Consider the following 21,852-nt stretch of genomic DNA (forward strand, 5'->3'; position numbering starts at 1 on the left):
TAAGAATGTTTTCAAAATGCTTGAGGTGAACAGGCTCTTTTTATGCAAACTCATAGCAAACTCGGCCATCTGAGCAGATATGTTCAGGATAAGGTCGATTTTCACCAGCTTGCTCTGGACCCTGTGAATCCTAGGGGCAGCAGAAGGGCCTTGTTCTTTACTACAAGTGGGGGTGCTGCACTGTGATGTGTGATGGTGCTGAGCTGCTCCTGTCTTCATGTCACCACTGAGTGGTATCACAACACTCTCTAGTTTTAATGGTAACGTGCTCTTATAATGGGATGAAGAGGAATAAGTGACGCTACTATGTGGCATCCAAGGGAGTGCTTTTCAGAGAAAGGTCCCTTCAGCATCAGCACTGGAGAGAAGAAACCAGAGCTCTTTGATAGTTTTGCTGTTTGTCAGGGCCTGTGCGAGACAGCACAGCATTCATATGAGGCTCTTATACTTCCTGACACCTCCTCAAAAGGGGGAAACAAGGGACAGAGAGTTTTTTTTCACTGGCTCCAGGTCCTTTTAGCAAGCCAACAGCAAAGCTGAGAACAAACCCTGGGACCGCAGTATCATCTCTTGCCTCTGGAAAGCACCACCTCCTTTTTCTGAGCTGCATCTTGCCTGTTTTCATATGGGAAGCTCTGTGTCTCTGTTGATCTGTGAGCTGAGGGTAGGGTATTTCTGTAAAATATGCTCCAGTGTAGATTCCCATCACTTTCTGTATGGATCTCCCACGGTCTCCGTCTGCCCTTCCGTCCTCATTCCTTGCCCCTGTTTTCTAGGCAGCAACGCTGGAGCCTATCCTTTCGACTAAGCTGTTGCACTTTAATTTTCAACAGGCCTCTATTGCTTTTGCACCTTGTGTGTGGTCTTTGAACGTTATGTGGCTCGGCAGCTGGGAATAGTGAGTGGGTGGGCAATTTAAAACAGAAAAGACTCTGTATCAGCACAGGGCTGAGGTTTGAACTCTGCTCAGCTTTGGATACGTGTAGCTGGTTCTCAGAGCTGTGATTTAAGTGCACTTTTGCTGGTGTCAGTGCTAAGAAACTGGTAGGGAAGAAACAACAAACTTCTCCTGTCCAATAACAAGTGTTACTTTTGGCCCTGATGAAAATATTCAGGATCATGGCATTTTAAAATTTGCACCCTACTGTTTTGTCACCATTTTGCCTCCCCAATTCGGAAGTCAAAGCCTGTCTAATATGATGCCAGGGCTTCTTTGCTGGAGTACGTTTCTGAGCTGTTTTCATGCCATTTAGGATGCAATTCAGATTCTGAGTTTCCTGAGGACAAGGACCGCTGATGGAGGGAGGCAGAAGAGGGGGGTGCCAACTTGTGATGCCAAATACTTTATTCCATTTGTCTGAGCAACTCTCTGAGACAAGGTAAATGTGCTCAACAGACAAAAAATAATCTCAATGTCATGACCTGTTGAGCTCACATGGCCTGATCCTCAGCTACTTCCTCCTCTGTTTTACTGTTGTCTGTGCTGGTGGAGGATCACATGGAGGGGAGGTCAGGCCTCCATATGCCCTGGCATGATCCTCCCCCCACATTTCTTTTGAGCTTTTGATAGTAAGCCCACTCTGCCTGAGCAGACAGAGGTCATGTATGGGAGATTCACCACCTGCTCTCTCTCACATTTGCAGCCCAGAGTACGCAGTCCTCAAAATTTCAGTGTGGAGGTATTTCTTTCCCCACCCACTTTTCATCTATCCCACCCAGGTAGACAGGATGAGCAGAAAAAATCCTTGCCTTGATAAGATTGATAAATGAGGTTGGAACAGAGCTCTTCTCTTCTGGAGTCCATATGGAGTCCAACTCAACTTCAATCTCATAGCTGACTCAAAAAAAAAAAAAAAATTGGCACGTCCCTTAGTACTTTTAAAGATTCTAAAGGTTAAAGATATGGTCGATTGGCATTCTTTTTAGAGCCTGGAGTGATATTATATTTACTTCACAAAATTAAAAGAAGGTTGCAATGAACATTAGAAATCTGTTAGATAGATTATTGGAAGAGTCATTTAATTTTCCAGTGCCACATAAATACCCATTATCCGCCACCACTGCACTGGGCCTCATACCAATTCTCAACATCATACCCTAGAATGTGCAAAACATAAGTAAGAGTAAAAAGGCAAAAAAGGAGAATATACTTATTCTCAAGGAGCTGGCAGATTTTAACTGCAGACTGACATCAGCCAGGTCATTGCAGGGGTTCCATCCTTAAAAACAGGTATGTGCTTCAGCACCATAAAACATACTGAAGCTCAGATGGTCTTTACTGCCTCTCTACTACATCTTGCACTTCACTGCATTGCTTTTTTGGGTTTTGTTTTCACAATAATATTGGTGTATGGCCAACCACCTCTTCCTGTGGTGGAATAACATAAGAACATGAGGGCATGGCTGGGTAATAGGGTCAGATGGACAGGCATCAGTGAGCGGTGAGGGCTTGGCAGTGATGGAGAACTAACCAGAACTACTAGCAACCCATTGGGAAAACAAAGAAGCGTAGCCAGGAGCCACACAATTTAATGTAATTTCTAGAGAAAAGCTCTGCACAGGATTTCTATATGAAGTCTAATGAATGAAGTGGCAGACTCTAGATTCGTTTAGTGGAAGATGACTTGCAATGCTGTCGTATTTTTAACAAAGTTTTTTGTTCAAGTATAAGTGAACATTCTGCAAAGAGCTTCCAGGATGAAAAGCCCAAAAGGGCATTTACTCATTTACTACTACTAACAGGGATTCTGTTTCTTTCAGGCATATATATAATTAGCTTTTCTAAGAAGCTGAGACTCCTTTTTGTTGACATAATCCAGTAAGAACACCCCAAGACATGCTAATAGCAAAGCATCTCTATGTCTTAACAAGTGTGAATACTTTGCCCACAGCAGCACCTGTGCTGACAGCGGGATGACACTGTGAAAATGCTGTGTGCTGTGATGTGAATCCTTTCAAACCCAAGGACTTTTGATTTCTAGCCTCATAATCACTACGAGTCCAACTTATTCCTCCTCACTACCCCCATATTTAGCCTGTGTCTGGCAAGCTGGGGAAATTGTATTCTACCTCATTTTAGGGTAACTGCAGAGACTCTCTCATTCTGTGGCTGTTATTCCAACCTGTGCAGGGTCACATGTGTGCTCAACTGTGGCTTTTCAGCCTTTATTCTGGGTTGCCCTGAACTTGCTTTTGGATGGAGATTTCAGGGTGCGAGCATAGTAGAAAAGGCTCTTCCGGTGCTGCAGGTCCTCAGCAAGCAATGCCTGTCAGCAACGGATAATTCTCTGATTAAAGTTATCCAAATGATTCAAGAGGCTCATTATTAAAAATATAGCTCTACATTCTGCATCATTACAATCTACAACAATGAACCTCACAGCAAATCTCCTGTCTTCTTCGATCATTTTGTGACAAAAAGTGAACTAAAATTAGATCTGATGCAGGAGCAGTTGTAGCATCCACTGACTTAAAAAAGAACCACTAGCATTAATTTGGTCCCTAAAAGTAATTAGCTCATATTTGGAGGCTAATTCTTTATTGAAAGTGTGAGTAAACATTTCTGCTAAAAGTGTGCAAGAGGGGATACGTTCACTGATAGAAGCTGTGGCAGACAGATCCCATGACGGTTCTGCTGTGGGTGCCAACACTGTTCAAAAGAGGACAGCAATCCTCTGAAGCTTGTCTGAGGACAAGTAGATGCAGAAGCAAATAATCAAAGCAATCAAACAGTTCTCCCTGAACGGTTGTCAAGACCACCAATACATACGTCCTGTGCCATGGACTTGTGGTGGTGCGTGTGATATGCATGTACCATAGCAACAAGATATTAATCATCAACACACACAGGCATGTGTTGGGGTACGTTTTGAGAGGCGCAAGTTGTAGGCTGTATCTGCTATACACAACAAGCCCCAACTGTACCAGTTTCAGTACTTCCTCCAGCAGCATTACATAGTTAAATTCCTTATGGCTGGGTGTACACCTTCCTCCGAAGGATCTGAACGTTGAGCCTGGTGTATGAATGCCTGGACATGAAGAACAACTTCACTTAGTTCCATGCCCTTCTCCCTTTGTAGTTTTCAGTTAAACACCCTGGGCAAGTGCTTTGCTGGTGAGACACCACTGACTGAAGTGGCACTGGGCCAGCACAGCATTTGGCACTGCATCCTCAGAGTGGTGGCAGGTAGTTTTGGAAGAGCTCAAGTGAGAAGGTTAGGAGCCCAGTTCCTCTTAAATTTGGACATCAGCCTCTTCTTGGCTCATCAGCATCTCTGCAATGCCACCGATGACCAAGGCAGGCACTCCCTGCTTCCCTGTAACCTGGAGAGAGTTAGCAGACAATTTAGTCACACAAAGCTTTCTGTTTGGGAAGGTTGTTTTATTTATCTAGATTTTTCTTTGAATATGACACACCAGTAAAGTGCACCTACACCAACCAGAGTACCAGGTCCAGTATGCCAAAGAGTTAGGCATGCGTTTTCAACAGTGAAGGTCGTTTGCCACTGAAACAAAGACAGGTACTCTCTCTCTTGCTGGTATCTTTGAACTGGGGCTGGATGTCCTCCATCCATCTGGATGGTGTTTTGCTAAAGTTTTCAGGCTCAGAACAGCTCAGTGAAGTTTAATGGTTGTGTTACATAGGTCAGGCTATGGAGACTCTTCTGGACGGGTTATTGCACTAAGGCAGCTACTATCTGCAAAGGAAATATACATCCCTACAGAGAAACATCTGGCCACGGATATATTGGTCATGGATGGAAGTACATGCTGCAAGGTTACGAACAGCTTTGACCATAAAGGAGTCAAAGTGTTCAGTTACTGGGAATTTCTGGCCCTCTCAGGAACTTTTACTTGGTGTTAAGATGCTGCTGGTGTCAGGGCCTCATAGGCATTGGAAGGCAGGCTTCCAGTGTAACTGATATCCTCTGTTAGGAAATAGGAATAGGAAATGGAAACAATAATTTTTAATGGTGGTAACAAGCATTTATATAGCAGAGAGATCCTGGTATCCCTGGGTTTGTCTGTGGAAGGTACGCCAAAGACAAACATTTGTGTTTAAAGTGCTAGTGATAAAGAACACATGAAGGCACCACACAAAGTAGGTCAGATGCAAAAAAACTCCCTATGAAATTGGAGAGGGGAATGTAGGCAAGTGGGATAATGTTATCTGGACTGGAATTTAATCAAGACTTAACTATGAGATGATGTGGTACTTCAGTGTTGGGACAACTGCCTAACTGCCTCAACAAAACTGTACTAGATTCTGCCTGCCTTTCCACAGATGTCAGGTGTGCACTGGTATAACTTGTCCAACCTCAACAGATCTGATCCTGATGTACACAAGGACACTCATATTTAGATTTCCCAGCTCTCCCCCTCCTCTTTCCCTCAAGGTCTCTCTGCTCATGTCATGTGGAATGGCAGAAGTTCAGGTGTGGATCAGAGAGACTTTGAAATGGAAAATCAGAGGATACCGCAGGCCATATTGAAGAAGAGCTGGCAAAGCTTAGGGCCAGTATAGCAGAGTGGTGAGGGTTAGGGCTAAGGTACATCAGTAGGCTTGTGTGGTGTGCTGGCTTTGGAGCTTCAGAGAGATCTGCAAGCCAAGAATAATGAATACTGGCAGAGGTCCGCGTGAGTAACAAACAGCTTATCCTGCCTAGGCTAATGACAAAATGTTACATACTGGCATTTTAAAATAAATACTTTTTTTTTTTTTTTTTTTTTTTTAAAGAAAAGAAAGATTAAAGCAACCGCCATAGCTCAACACCCTGCTTTGCTCTGATAAGATGCCAGAATTATATGACTTCTACTGCGTAACAAGGTTCTTCGTGTGGGTGTAGCAGCCCCTCCCCATACCTAGCGGATACACTCTAGGGAATTTTTACAAGTGTGAGTATTGCCTCTTGAAAGGTCACTGAATAAAGAAAGTTAAATATGTTGTATGAAGAAATTGCACTTCTGGTGTGTTTCCATAAGAGCACTACAAAACTGTCCACAACAAGGTTATGTGCACAGCAATGACCTCCCATGCATATTATTTTGCAAAATGTTGAGCCTCTGCCCTGCCACGCCCACCACCAAACTCATGCCTGTAATTTAAAACTCAAGGACTCTATGTAAATGCAAGTCAGTCCAGTTCAGAGGATACCTCTGTCACTCAGCAGGTAGACAGAGGCTTGGCATTGCTCTCCACCTCCATTGCTCAAGGTCTACAGCTTATTGTCATTACATGGCCATGGTGCTGCTCTCTCTTTAGCTCCTCATCGAACAGACACGCCTGTAGAGACTGGGCTCTGCCTGTAGATGCATCTCCATTTTTCCCTGCTCTTGTTCCACAGCTGCACCCACTGGCCTCTTACGTGACACAACACTTTCTACCCAAGCATCCCATTGTGGAGTGCCTGGTTATGCTAGGACATACTGGGCCCACATGCAGCCTAGAAGGTCTTCTTGTCTCTACAGATGTCAAACTTGATGTTGGAACAGTAGGGCTTGTTGTTTCAAGAGATATCAAACTTGGTCTGGGGATAGCTTTCCAGGTGCAAAGTGTGAATTACCAAAGAGCCCACCACAACAGCTCCACAACAAAGGCTCCAGGCTTTGCTGGCCAACGTAGAGCAATGGCCTGTGGGGCTACACTTGCACTTGGGAAAGCAGAGGAAGATCTTCAGGGATGGGCAGTCTCTGTGGTTGTGGGTCAGCCATGCTTTGAGCTCTGGCATGGAGCTGACAAGAGGACCTGCACTCCTTGAGGCACAGATTTGTTTCTACAGCAGCCTTGACCCACGAGTGCCGAACGAAAGGAAAACGGTATGTGCACCAGGACGTAATTTCCTGCGCCAAATTTACTTGCTCGTTGGCCTGAACTGACTGCGCGGCTCGGCTGTCACTGCCACCGCCAGGGCCAGCCGCCGCCGCGGGGCTGGGGCAGGGGATGCCCAGCACGGCTTTGGGGCGGGCGGAGCGGGGAACGGCGCAGCCCGGCAGCCTGTGGGCGAGTGCCGGCCGCGGTGGCCGGTCGTCTCCAGCAGCCCCGCCGGGACTGCCTGGCACCCGCGCACCCCGCCAGCCGCTGAGGGCGCGGCGGCCGCTCCAGGTGCCGCCGGCACAGGGAAGGTGTTCGCCCCTCGCCGGGCCGCCGGCAGCACCGCACAGCACCGCCCCGGGCCAACCTGCGCCGCCCGCCTCACGCCCGGCAGCGGCGGCGGGGCGGAGGCCCTTACCTCCCCGCTATTGGCTGCAGCCCCTGGCGGCCGCGCTGCGATAGGTGTGCACCGCAGTCAATGCCGCCCGACCCCGCCCCGCCGCGGCTTTATAACGGGCATCCCCATGGCCGAGACGGGTAACCTGCTGTGGCGGGAGGGGGGAGAGCCGGCCCGGGGCACTGTGCGCGCCGCCCGCTGACGGACACGCCGCTGCCGGGCTGAGCGGCGGCCGCCCGGGAGAGCCGTCTCCGGTGGCCGCAGAGTCCCGCCGTCCCACCGCTGCCCCGCCGCTGCTCCCCCGAGGGACCATGGTGCCGCGGGCCTGGCGCAGCGCAGGGGCTCGCCCGTTCCTGCTGGCGCTGCTGCTCGTGCATCTGCCTCAGGGTCGCGGCCATCGAGCCACGGGGCCCCGGGTAAGTGAGCCGCCGTCCCGGCGGTGGGGCTGCCCTGCTGCCGCCCGCCGCGGCAGGTTGTCCTGTCCCCGGCCCGCCGCCCCCTGCCCTGTCAGCGCCGCAGGTGAAGCCCCGGCGCTCGCCGTCGGGGAGCCCCGGCCGCCCCCGCCCCGCCGTGGGCACGGAGCGGCTCCCGGCCCGGCTTCCCGCGGGCGCGGACCCTCGCAAGGGCCTCCCCGCTCATTAAAGGCCGGGTACCGGCTGAATGCGCGAAGTATGTGCATACTTGTTGGTATTTATTGCAGGGAAAAAAAAACGGAGGGGGGGAGGTTAGCAGGCTGTATTTTTATATTGCTCTTCTTGCGTTTAATGTAGCCCCTGTTCCCAGCACATAGCTTTAGGACTTTTTTTTTTATGTTCCCAAGTAGGGATTAAATGAATCCCTGCAATAAACCTAGATGCCTTCAGCTCAGACTTCTCCCTGTAGGAGTCTAGCTCTGTTTTTTAATCTGATGATGTTTGACTCTTAGTGGGGCTGTTAATTTCACTTACCAAACTATTACATTGCTCTGGGGGAGAACCCAACATCTTTTCTAAATATGGTCCTCCCAGTGAGCTAATGTTACTACTGCAGCAATACTACAGAGTAGCATGAGAGCTTTCAATTATAAAGCTGCAAAACAGTAGCTGTTCCTTAGCCAATGCTGCAACAAAAGCACAGCCCTGGGTAAGTGGAAAAACTTGGTCTCTCTACAGGCATGTTGGATGCATTGACCATATGCATTCTTGACCCATCAGTCTGAAATGCTATGAAATGTAGTACCTAATTAATTTACACCATGGTTAGGAAAGACCAGGAGTCTTTAGAATCTCTACTTAGCCAATGTATAACAATAAGAGATTTTAGTGTAGTGTTCTAGTGTGTTAGTAGAAGTGCTGTTTGACCATAATGGCTATTAAACTCTTCTCGGAGCTGTGGAAAGTGGCTGGCTGCAGTGGTGTCCTTGTGTTCAGCTGTGTTGTGTAGCCTCTTTTATGACCAGATATATAACAGCAACTGTTAGAATGAGGCAGATCAGAATTAGCATGTGCCATAAATTCTTAGAGACCTGTTCTAAAGGATGGGGAAACATAGAGGTGCTTATATATCTATCTGTATCACCTGATATCAGACATAAACCTCAAAAATTGAGCGTTGCCAAATAGAGAGGAGCTTTGAGGTGATAAGTGAGAATGTGGCTGGATGACTAGGGCCCTTCATCAGCACTGGTATCTAAATACTTTTGTTATTTGTTTCAATTGCTCTTCACCAAATAAAAAAATCCTGATGGCAGTGCATAATTGCACAATGAGCCTGTCTATCAAATGGTTTTCATATATGCAATTTTTATGTAGTGTACTTTACAAGGCAATTTGATTTCTCCCTGTGCTGTGTGCTTTGCAATGAGCTACTTCAGGAGACTGGGAAGCCAAATACGAAGGAATACTGATTTACTTTTTGCTTGAAGTAAGTGAACTGACTTGGCTGTTTTTCCCAATGTCTACAGTTCTGTAGAAAGTTTTAATTTATGAGCTCTTAAATGGAAGGTAGCGAACTTCAGGATGTTTAACTCATGAAGCCTGTCTTCTCACTCTTCGAAGTGTCATGCTTAAGTGCATATGAAGGTGGGGAGTTTGATTTACTAATTTGAAACCACATTGGTTGATATGATAAGCCCCTGAGCTTCATCTCTCCTAGTGATTAGACATTGCCAGTAAAGTTGTCATTGTTATAAAGGTGCCATACTTTAGATGCCAATGTACACAAGAAATTTCTTGTTTTGTTTATGATTACCAAGTTACATCAGGGTTTCTCATGCTGACTTGTGATTAAGAGCATATTCCTGTTAGGAACCCTCCCAGGATGGGTGGGTCAGTGTTGCAGTTCTGGGGTCTGATGCTGTAGGTGTTCAATTGCTAGGTGTGATATTTACCCTTTCTCACTTTCTGTATGGTAAGCACTAGAACTACAATATTTGCAAGCCAAAATGCTTTTAAGGGTGAACAGCAGTTTTTGATCCTACTCAATGAGTTTACATGAGCAGTAATGCTTGAATCAAGTTCTTGATCTTTCTCTTTGCATTTCTCCCTTACTACTGAGTGCTGCTGCTAAGCTAGACAGCCAGCACTGTCACTGAATACATAGACAGAGGAGTATGGCTTGCTACTGTTTGCAGAAAATGATGAAAAACTATGGGTATTGAAGAGAAATGGGTATATCTACATGTCTTGTGCCAATAAGGGATCAAACCTTTGGATGAAGTGAGTTAGTACAAGATGATAACTTGAATACCATGGTAAAATACAAGTGCAGCTAGTACTGGCCTGCTGAGGTATTTCTGGCTCTCAAAAGATGTTGTACAAAGCTTGCTGTTTCCTGTTATAGTAAAACTATGAGCAATGACATGCACCCCTTAGACTTAGGAAGTGTCACTGACCTGTAGGAAACATCTGGCCTTTGTACATATGCTGTGACCCACTGACAGTTAATGAGAACTATCCCAAGTGATGCCATAGAGTAAGTCTAATATCTTGTGTGTTCTAGAAATAACTTGGAAGCCCAAGGCTGTTGTGTGACTTGCTTTCTCATGTGACAGATTCTAGGAAAATTGCTTCTGTGTTATGCAGTGGCTTGATCACTTCTACTCTTGTAGGTCTAAAGAGCACTCTGGAAGCCATCAGCTGACTATACTTGGAAAAATGTCTGTATGAAGGATGTTGCCTTCTGGAAAAAGATAATTAGACTTTAATTTCTATTAATACTCCCTTCCTGTGTGCCTCTTTCGCTGTGTTGGCATGAGATCTGGAGTTGTGTGACAAGCCAGGTCCTGCTGTTTCCCCTCCTTGACCCCAAAGCAATAATTGGGGAGCCTGACTTCACTGGCTCTTGCATCTTCTGCTGTGTGGTGCATTTGACCAGTACTCTTCCATAACAGATTACACAGGTTGTGCCACCAAGCTCTGGTTTCCCCCATCTGGACAATAAATTGTCACTTTTGTCTTTCTATTTCAGAATATAAGTAGGCCCTCTGCTTTTTGAGTATAATGCCTGACTGTTATGATCTTTCTCTGTTTATGGCAGAGAACTGTTAGCGGCAGTAGTGACAAATATTAGCACAGGAAAATGGTGGGTGCTTGCAGAAGGAGCAGAACATGACTGCAGCGGTCAAAAGCTGTCCTAGGAACAGGCTTGGATTTCTGAAAGACTGGGGGTCTGTACCTCCTAGCAACTGCAGAGTACTAAGAAATGGGAGAAGAGGGCAGTCATTCTAACTTTCTTCCTAGTTTCATATATGGAAACATGCCATATCCAACCTTGAAAGGCATGCTGGATGGAGATGGGGACATCTTCTGTTTCATTACTGTTGTAAAGGGAAAGTCATAGACAGTAAAACTATGAACATACCTACAGATTCCATTGCATAAACTGAAATGTCACAGAGCAATGGGAATTCCCTGCTGCAGGTGGCTACTAGTTAAAAGCCCAAGTAAGAACCTTGATGAAAAGTTCTGAAAAGGTTCCTGCAGTTTTGCCATTCCCTCTGGAGGAGCAAGCAGCATCACAGCTTGTGCCAAGGAGCCTGTGTTTTTTCTGTGTGTTCTCACTGCAGTCCTGCTGGTGGGGGGGGGGGGTGGGGGTCCACAAAGCAGGTGGATTTACACATGTTCTACTAAAATTGGGCAGACTGGGTTCTTCATAGTGGGAAGAAATTAGAAAAGGACACATAATAAAAATATAAACCAAAGGGCTCTGTAGGAAAGAGATCTAGAAGAGTGATACTTAGGATAGAATTTCAATGACTGAGTTTTGTTTCTTGGTTTGAGCTTAATCATCAGTCTACATTGCAAAGGTTTACACTGATAAATAGGAACTAAAGTGCTTTAATGTTTTAGATTTCCTTACTGTTGGAGATACATTTTAATGAAGGATTGAGTACGCAAAGGCAAGTCTTTAGAAAAGCATCCCCTGACAAGTGAGATTTGTTACTCTGGCAAATAGCTTTTGGTTACAGATACTGTTTTGGTTGAGTGAGAGATGTTCTTACTGAAGTAGAAGCTCCAATTGTATATGGAGCTATACTAATTATTTCTCCATCTCCTTGTTCCTATTTAGACTTTTAATGTTAGACAGCTGAATTCCTTGATGTGCACCAAAAAAACTGATGTGACTTGCTTTTGATATGTTATGCAACTGTGTTGAGGAACAGGATTAATTTTTGTGTGGTAAAGTATTAAAACATTATGATCCAATACATTAGGATTGAAACAGTGGGTCTTGTTCTCAACAGGAAAACACTGTAGGATTTGTCTCGCTCTGTGTAGTCTTGGAGTTGGTGTTTTAACTGCCTGAGCTTCTGAGTTGGCTATGAGAATATTTCACTCATGTTAATGACCTCCACCACCAAAAGCTTTGATACAGAAAAATAAATTGCTCATTTATTTCTGCTGGTGGTGGCAGCAAGCTCTGTAGCTGCTAGAACACCTACAACGATAACCTCTTGGACTAGTTTTCAAGTTTCTAGCACTAGTCATGTGCTAAGGTAATCTTCACTGCAATCAGTGCAGAACAGATGCTGTCTTGGCTTCTTTCATTTCTAAATGGCCTGAAGCAACTGGTAAGATGACTGTAAACTTAATTTCAGAGGTATGGTAGCTCTGAAATATTAATACTATAGTTTAAATATCTTAGATGTTCTTATCCTGCCATCTCAAACTAATTGCGACATTACTATGTCAAAAAACCCCAAACAAACAAAAACCCATTTGTCTCCTACTTGGCTGCTGAATCCTGAGGTTTTCTGGGGCAGGTCCATCTGAGAGTGCAGTCAAGTGTTACACAATACACTTTATGCTCGTGTTAAAAGTTAGACACAGAGGCAATACAGGTGAAACTGCAGATAATACGTGAAGGCTGCTGTGCTGACTGTCACACTTAACTTCCTGTGTGACAGCATGATGGAGTCCTGTCAGAGCCCCCCAGAGCTGCCATGAGGCTGCTGGTGCAACATCCAGGGTCTTTGTGGCACAGCAGGCCTGAGCCAGGCTTGGTGTGCAGTGGTGGTAGCTTACTGCTTTGTCCTCAAGTGGAGTTCTGGCAGAGGAGCAAATGTTATAACTTGCGACTTGAACTACGGGTCCTACTTGTGTTACAAGTTTAACTGCTGTCATTGCATTGATAGACCTCTAAGCCTCCTATGCCTGTTTGTGAGAAGCTCTTCCCTTTGTGAAGTTCTTGCCCCAACACTGACGGTTGCTGTTGCTGTGAGTGAGTAGCTTGCATGCTGGAGCTTTCTGAGTAAGGTGTGAGGTCAGTGTGAGATGTTCACTTTCATCACATCCTGGCAGTTTCTCCGTGTATGTGGTATGTGACTGTCTCCCTCTTCTGACTGGCTCACATGAGCAGTGAGGGCTTGCTTTCAGCAGCTCACATGGGAGCCCTATGAAGCTTTCGGTGTGTAGTGGCCTTACTGTCCCTAGGTATGAGGAGGGAGTATTCTGGCATCTAAACCCTTCTGGTGATGACTGAGAAAGCAACTCTGCCCTCTTTTTTTGGGAGGCATTGTAGCTACAGGAGAGTAACAGCAGGAAAGTGTAGCCAGTCACACCAGAGTGTAATGCCTGCACTCAGGGCAGTGAAAACAACCATCCACCATACAAAGGAGCTTTTGTGTGTGACCTCATGTAAGCTGTTGGCAGCTCTTCAGCCTGAGAGCAGTCAGCTCCCGTGGGTTGAAGCCCTACCTTGAAATCAGGCTCATGGCTCCTGTCCTGGATGGTTTTTCAACTTATCACAGTAGCCTTCTCATGCAACTTGGGCTCCTGTAGGGTGCTGCAGTTAATGCTGTAGGTAGTGTTAGCTGTATTTGTGAGCATTAGAGAAGAAACATATGCTCCTTTTGGAGAGGAAAACATGGTATTATATAGACGGCTGGTCCACTCACAAATGCTATTCCTTATGAAATTGAGGGGTCAAATGATGGTTTCCCCACAAGAACTGCTCTGAGGGAACCCTTTGCTATCTGAGTAAAAGGCCTGCATGCTGGAAGCACAGTCCCTACAGTGTGGGGAGGGTTGGTGGAGCAAAGAGAGGCTTTGGCTCATGGAGGGATTTGTTCTAGTTTGTGTGACCCTTCCAAGGTAGCTTTAAGACTGGTCTGGGCCTGACTGGATGATGCTAAGGTGCCACTGGCAGCCTGAAGGAACAGCCTTGGTGGGAGGCTGTCCTGTCACGTTTCTCATACTGGCTTCTCTGGGGCAGTTGTGCTGCTGCTCTCAGAGCAGTGACCTAGAAGTCCCCATGAGCCTCCAACTGTCTGCAGTGTCAAACTCTTCCCTGGTGGTCTCCCAGCTGTAGCCTGCTTGGGAGGATGTGCCTGCATGTTGGGTTTGTGCGTTTTTGCCTCCCACTGGCTTGTGGCTGGGCCAGCTGCTTTTGAGGGCTTGCTGACAGGTGTTCTCATTTGGAGTGGCACATAGCTATGCAGTGGGGAAGTGAGTGGTAGGGGTGAAGTGAAAGCAAACTTAGACCTTGAGGGGAACACCTGTGCCTATCTCTAGATAGGAAAAACTAATGCTAGTTACTATAGGGACAGAGACTGCATCATTAAAGGTTGACTCAGGGTTTTGTCAAGTAGAGTCTGGCAGCAAAGCCTAGACAAGCAACCCACCAGTGCTGCTGGCAGGCTCTTCCTTGCAGGTGGAGGAAGCCATACAGAAACTGGTGGGTGTAGGCAGAAAACTTACTCTGCCATGGACACTCAGAATTCTCTCCAGGATTGGAGCTGGAGTTCCTAAGGAGCAACTACTGCCTCTAGATGAAGAACATGAATGAATGTGAGTAGGACAGTAGTGCATGGTTAAGTGCTACAGAGTACCACACTGCTCAGTACTTGAGTAGAGACCCAGACCATGTGCCATGGTTCTGTAAACTGTGTTGTCTTGCCCCAGACACCTTGACTTGACATGGCTAAGGGGAAAGAAGCGTGCAGCATTCTTTTTGTGCAGGGTGTAGACTGAACTTACTGAGACTGGCTTAGTAGGTTACATGGCAGCCCTTGTCAGTCTAAAGTTAAATTTGCACCACTGTTGGAAGAGCATTGGCCTAACATAAATTTTCTCTTTTCTGAGTCCTATGGCAAAGTGAAAGAATGTGATTTCACCCTTTTCAGAGTGGAAGGAGCCTGCCATTCTGTGCCACTGAGACATTTGATTGAAGCTGGGGTTGAGCGGATGGTAAAGGTTATAGTTTTCTCATGGGTGAGCTTCTGATAGAAAGAATCATAGGAAGTCAAAGGTGTGTAGTAATAATGAAAATTGGGAAATAGGATAGATTAAATAACTTGCTTTTCTGAGGTTTTTCTTGGACACTGGTACATTTAATGATAGTTTGAGTCATATGCAGAGGGAAGTGCTGATCCTCAAATAGGGAGGAGAGGTTCCAAGCACTTAGTGGGCAGATTCTGTTTCAGAGTTTCTCTTGGCTACCAGTCCTCTGTTACCATTAGCTAGGTCACAGACTAGAAGGAATGTGGAAAATGTTGTCCATCCCTGTTCTCTTCCCTATTCTATGACTGAGATCAATCACTTAAATTGCATTGAGAAACCATAGTCAGCCTTCTGATGAGAAATGTACACTAGTTTAACTGCTATACGTAGGCTTGTTGTGGTATATGAAATAGTGCTTGTTCTGTATTCTTGTGGAATTCAGAATACTGGAACTTTTTCATTGGTTATACAGAGGGCTTGAAATGGAGATCATCTGATCCTTCAGTGGTAATTCTGATACTTTAGGGTTTGACATTTCAGCAAACTAAAACAATCTAATGCAGCCTTAATCTAAAGGTAACTATCTTATGTTCTATGGCCACTATGAAACTGAGTGGACTCATGGTTGCTCCTTGGACTACCTCTGGTATAGAGGTAGAGTGAACCCAGAATCAAATAGATAAGGAAGCATCCTCAGGTGAAAACACCTGGTAAAAGTAGTGGTATCCTTTAATGTACATCAGGGACACATGCCTGGGAAAGATGTCCAGATGTACACTATCTCTAGATCTTGCTTCTGTGTGTACCAGAGACACACTAGTCAAAACCAGATAGGATGATAACCTTTTGTTGCAGCACAGACTCTCTTGAGTAGCATGAAGATTAAAGAGCCTAGTCTAGCAGGTACATCAAACCATTTCCCTTCCCAGTTCTTTGAAGCAGATTTACATGCAGTCTACATTTAGGCTTAAACAAATACTTGGTGGAATGAGGTGCAAGTCAAGAACTAAAAAGCCAGAAGCTCTTGGGTGTAATTTCCAAGTGGAGGATATTATAATAAATGAGTTGGAGTTTGTGGATACTGGCCAGATAAAGGGGTTTCTGTCTGAGCCAAGTAGCTACTTCTGATTTGGTCTAGTTATCATACAGAATGGTGGTAACTCTTGTTGGCTTCTGGCTGGAGTTCGGTGTTTGGTTTATTCCTCTATTCTTAAAAGTGAGCAGGCAAGTGTTGCAAAAGTAGATAAGCTGTGAACAAAAGTAGCTTTTAAAGTGTGTATATATCTGGAACACCAGAGGATAATCTGCTACAAACTTCTAAGGGAAAGGTGAGTTTTAACGTGTACGTTTCTCAGTGGAAGCAAAATACTTGTAAGGTTGAAGTCCATAAAGCACTGAATGTATCAAATGAACAGGGCTGTTCATGCAATGAACACTGGTTTTTTGCTACACAGTTGTAGAGATCAGTTTCACTTTTTTCCCTTTCTGTGTCTCAGTCTAAAAATATGTCATTCTAGAAGAACTTGCTTGACCCTTTTAGCTTAAAAATACCAATATCTGCCTCCAAGGCTCTGGAGTTCTGTCAGGTGAGGGGTCTGGTGTAAGGCAGTAATGCAGCACTCCTGCCATATCTTCCTGCTGTTGTAGTAAACTCTAGCCAATTGGATTCTCAGTGCTGCTGACGTTGTTGTTTGCCCTCAGTTATGTGCAATGCATATGAAATATTCCTGAGAATTATGCTAGATGGAGAAATCTATCCTGCTAGAGCTTTAACTTAGCTTCTGGAAGCAGTCGCTGTGGGATAGAATATCCTTAAATGGACTGCACATGTGCACAAGTCCACAGGTTTACTTCTTTATTGTAGGAGAATGATGCTTCTCTCTGCTGTACCTGAAGGCCTCAGGTTATTCTAGAGATCGTGTCTTGCAGCTTTATGTGTAAAATCTGATGTGGTAAAGTGCTTACTGCTTATATGAATAGGTGATAACCTGATGGTAGAAGAAGGTATGTCAGTAGTGGCTGTGCTACCTAACGAGTAGCTCATGCTTTCCATAAGAGAGTGAATGTTAAAGGAATTTTCTATGAAGTTTTATAGAGGAATGCTGGTAGCAACCCTTGTGTTTGTCAGTGTCTATGGGCTATCTTTCCCCCCTTTACTATTACACAGGCACAGCCAGTATTTTTAGGAACAGGACCTATACCCTGAGGTGCAGGATTGAAAAATCAAAGCTGTCCTCTATAGGCTTTAGCTTGTGTGGTGCTCTGTAGAGCTGGTGATGTTCTGCTGCATTGAGGCAGGATGTTTTCTCAGTGGCAGTAACTGGTCTTGCACTCACTCTATTCTTCCTAGTTAAAACCCGAACTGTAGAAGGAGTAGTAGCTGCAATTTCTACAAACATTTACCAAATGGATGTAAACATATTTTACTAGTGGTAGTATATTAATGATGGTTAAAACCATTGTCTGGAAGTGTGGGGGAAGTATGTCAGCCCAAATTCAATTTTTTGGGTGCTCATCTTTAGGAACTTCCAGGGAGATGAACATTCTCTTCATAGTGAACTCTGAAAGTTCTTTTTGCACTTGATGGTGATTTTCTTTTTTAAATTAAGGACTTTTACACTGAGGCAGGCCAGTTGGCTCCAAAGCAGTCTGGATGTTTGTCGAGGGTTAAGATTGCGGGGTGACAATAAAACCCTGGCAGATGTATTGTTAGCCCCCTCTCCCCCTCCCACACTTCCCCCTCCCTCTCCCCCCTTTTTCACTAAGGAGAGGCGATTGGGAGGAAAAGAAGCACAGAGTGAAGAGAGTTGGAAAAAATTAGATGTTTTACTAATGCTACTAATAAGAATAGAGAAAATAATACAAAATATACAAAACCAATCTTGAAAGTCTCAGCAACTGCAGAGCCGGCAACCAAAGTCCTGGATTGGACTCTACAGCCAATCGGAGCTGGATTCAGTCTCTCACCAGGCCTCAGTTCTCAGGGATGACTAGCAAGGCCCTCTCCTAAGGTCGGCCATAAGCAGCAGGGAAAAGGGAAAAGCACACGAGATCCTCGTGATCTCCCACTTTTATATGAAGTATTCACGTGAATGGAATGTTATACACAGTTGGTCAGTTTCTTGCTCACTTGCTTCTCGTCGCCCCTCTCGCGAGATGTCCATCTGTGCTTATCATTAAGTTTGCATTCCATTGATAGGTTTACCAAAACATGTGTCTGGTGCTCCAGGAAGATGCAGTTAATATGAAGGCTTTAGCTGACAGGCAAAATTCACTGAAAGAGAAACTTGTTTTTAACAAAACCAGGACAATGTTACTGGCTGCAGCTGTTGAAGATGTAAGTTTGTCAAAGCTGCCAGGTTTTGTCCTCTCCTCAGTTCCCCTGAAGTAACAAGTGTGTTGGTGGAAAAAAATTGTCTTCTGCTGAACTTGAGCTGTCACCTAAGCTACTACCATTCTTAAAACATGTAAAGTTGTGAAAACTTAACTGCAGGAACACTTCTGAACTTCACAGTGCATCTGTCAGTTATGCATACCCTGAAAATCAGGATTACATTTAAGGTGGCTTATGGAGCCGTAACTAACTAGTCAAGTTAAACTTTTACCATGTTGTCACTAGTATAGGCTCCTGTTGAGGGTTAATAGGATGAGAAGTGGGAAACAATCAGTGTGAAACTAGGGCTGCCAATGCTTTTCTTGTCTTTTTCCTCAGCTGCCAATGAGACTATCTAAATTTCAGGATTTTTATTGTGAACAATAGATAAGTTAAGGAGTGCCAAACTAGCTGGATTGGGAACAGAAAGAAGTTGAGCGTTTCTTTACCACAAAAGAAAAAGTGCTTATTTACCTGAAGCACTTTGGCAGCAGTATTGGAACTGAAGCTGGCTGTTGCTCATCAACATGTTGCAGTGTATGGTCTGCAGATTTCTGCTCTGAATGTAAAAGCACCCATAGGACAGAGCACCTTAACTCATCTGCTCTGCTTTGTAAAATCTGTTGGTATTTAAACAGCTGTAATGCGTAGCTACATTAGCTCTTGTCCTAGGAGGACTTGTCCTGGTTTGTGTGTGTGGTTCTTGCATGAAAATAATTTAAAAGAACCAACCAAACAAAACCAAAACTAGTCCCAACTTCCAAATAGAGTTTTGCCTGTAGAGTTAACTTCAGAAAAACTAATTTTCTAGAACACTAGGGGTTTTGGTGCTGAAATTGGAACTAAGTAGGAAGAAAAATATCTGCTACACTGGAGTAAATTTGGGCATTCTTAAAATCTATCCTTCAACATCGCTGGAATCAACCCAGTTGTATGACAAGTACATTTTGAGCCCAAAGACTTGACTCTGATCTAGCTTGAATAGCTGGTGAGTGTCACAAGTAAACTAAGTTTGTGTTTTTTTTGTAAGTTTCCTGTTGGAACTCTAAGAATTTCCCTAAAAGGCTCCAAGATTTGCTTCTAGTTCTGCTGGCATGAAGCTAAACTAAAACTGAAAAAGCTTCCACAATTGCTTTGCATAACCCAGGATCTTCCCTGCCCCCAGAAGCCCCAGAATAGATGGGAAGAGTTCAGTATGAAAATCCTGTACAATTTGCAAAGACACATATTTGATACTTATTTGAAACTTTAAAACCCACAAGCAACGCTTGTGCTGTCAAGTGAATGACAGTCCAAAATAGAAAGTCTAACTTCAGCTGTCAGCAGGTTTTTGTCTGTAGCAAGGGATACTGAGTTCCAAAGGCATATTTTTTTTCTCCCCTATGTTAAAGAAAATGTAGGTATCTTATCACAGTGACTGTTCTTCATGTTAAAGTTACCTTCTCAGGTGTCCCATGCAACTCTTAGCTTATTATTGCTTTTCTTAAGAAAATGTCCACATCTGACCTTATAGTGGGAAACCTCCACTGTAATTACTTCTAAGTTAACCAGCCCACTGGTAGTGTGTCACCTTGAGAAGACTAGACCTTCTGACTAGTTTTTTTCCTTATGTTGAAAGCCTTGTCAAGCTCTGCCCCACACCCTCCAAGAGGTGTACTCTGTGTGTGCACCTCTGGTCGGGCAGGGCAAGGGCAGTGGGAGAACAGTTCTGAGCTTGGTAGTTCTTGCTGAACCCTGCCTGAAGCCTGGTTCCTGGAACAGGTGAGTACAACTTCAAGAATTCATGTGTGGTGTGTTGTTTTTTTTTTTTTTTTTTTTGAAATCACTGGGGCAAGTAAATGAAGTTAAACTGCACGTACTTTTCTACCTGATGTGCTTTCCTTCGGTTTGTTCAGCTTTGATAAACTTCTCAGGTGTAGAGATGCAACCAACCTTTCAGTGTGATGATTAAGTGCAGCATGTCAGAGCAAAAGCTAAGGATGACTTTCACTTCTCTTCCCTTGTCTTTACCTTACATGAAACCATGGAGAATACAAGCTTTTGTATTCAGGAAGTGCCAGAAGGCTGATCATAGACATGATGAGGTCACCTCAGATTAAGAGGACAAAATAGAGTATTATCTTTGGCTTGACTCTGGTTAGTATTTATTAGAAAGCAAACCTCTGGATTACCACAAAGAGCCTAAGCCAAGCATGTCAACTCTTTACTGGATAGCAGACTAATGTTCGTACATATCCGTGCGTTTCCTAAGGCAACCAATTAGGATCAAGTGCGAAGAGATAATCTTGTTAAATATTATGCCAGTGTTCAGATAGGTAGAACCATACTTATCTAGAATTGCTTTAGTGGGACTTACTAGTGGCTTTTGTTTCACTAGCAGATGCTGATGTAAAAATACAACACTCTTGGCATCTGTTTTGTTGTGAGTGATTGACACTAGTACTAGGCATTGTTTACACAAAGCATCTGAGTGAAGTCACTGCTGGATTCAAGAAGATACTAACCGAAGACAGCATTTCGAAATGCTGACACAGATAAAGCTTGCTTAGTTAATGCTCTGTACTAAACTGAAGTCAGGATTTGATGACTCTGAAGAGAGGAAACCTCTTAAAATAGGCAGGGCGTGGAGTTTGAGGAAAAATTTATTTCCCAAAGAGTGGAGTGTACTTTTTTCCTCATTCCCAAGCTCTATCCTTACTTTTTGCTGATAAAGCAGGTGCTGGGTTTCAATATCAAGTCTTTAACTGAAATTCCTGTCAAATTGTTGTCTGGCTTGTTATTCAAACTTGGAGCTCGTTATTGGCTTGGAGCTCCAGATCTCTGAAGTGAAGGGAAACCACCAATAAGTTTCTTCTTACTTTAGGAAGAGACATGCCTTAGGTATTTTCTGGGGAGGAAGCTGATAGTACACAATGTCATCTTGTTATCGGTTGATGGTTGAAGTAGACAGCTGGGTCTTGTGAATATTTTTTGATGTGTTATAGGGCAACATCTATGTTAAATCTGGTGCTGCATGAGGAGACTGCTCAGCTTGAATGGTTTTAGTTGAACCTACTGCTTTCAGACAGTGAGCTTGACTTTGTAGGAAATTTCCTTTTGAGTGCAATATCCCCTTGGGAAGAAGTCTTTGTGGAAATTGAGTAAGACTATAAAGTCATTCCACTTTAAAACTCAAATGGCAGTGATTCAACAAGCACTACAAGCTACTAAAGAGGCAATTGTGGAGGGCTGAATAAATAACTGGCAAGTGTCTGTCTTAGTTGAAGCTTGGAATTCACTCTGGTGATTGCAATATAAGCTCTTAGGCTAGAAAAGAAAAACAAAGCGTGGATTTTTCTTTATCAGTCTGAAAGGTCAGCAGTTCCCCTGGAAAGATGGGAGAGCTCAGAACCTCTGACTCAGTGTCAGTCAACTTGACAAGACTAAACTGAACTGTAATTTATCATTTGCATTCAGTTCATTCTCCATTCCTTCCCTTGGTTGATTTATTTGCTGGATTATTCATTTATGCCAGGGAAGGCTTTCTTTCTAGATTTCAAACTATCCCTGTATTTCTTAGTTCTCACTTATG

General features: G+C 44.3%; 1 protein-coding gene across 9 annotated transcripts in view; it reads left to right on the plus strand.

Moving 5' to 3' along the window:
* The first annotated feature begins 7,319 nt into the window (after positions 1–7,319).
* The window catches only part of SMOC1 (SPARC related modular calcium binding 1), a 132,663-nt gene continuing 118,130 nt past the window's right edge, over positions 7,320–21,852 (plus strand). For 4 of the 9 annotated variants that reach the window (XM_065064435.1, XM_065064429.1, XM_065064428.1 and 1 more), the window contains exon 1: positions 7,322–7,624. Coding sequence is in view for 7 of the 9 variants with exons in the window: in XM_065064429.1 (XP_064920501.1) it covers positions 7,520–7,624 (105 nt within the window). In the remaining 2 variants the exon portion in view is untranslated. Of the gene's footprint in view, positions 7,625–21,852 lie in introns of all 9 variants that reach the window. The other 5 variants (XM_065064426.1, XM_065064427.1, XM_065064430.1 and 2 more) reach the window with 3 other exon arrangements.

This window comes from Columba livia, chromosome 5 (assembly GCF_036013475.1).
Source record: "Columba livia isolate bColLiv1 breed racing homer chromosome 5, bColLiv1.pat.W.v2, whole genome shotgun sequence".
Lineage (NCBI taxonomy): Eukaryota > Metazoa > Chordata > Aves > Columbiformes > Columbidae > Columba > Columba livia.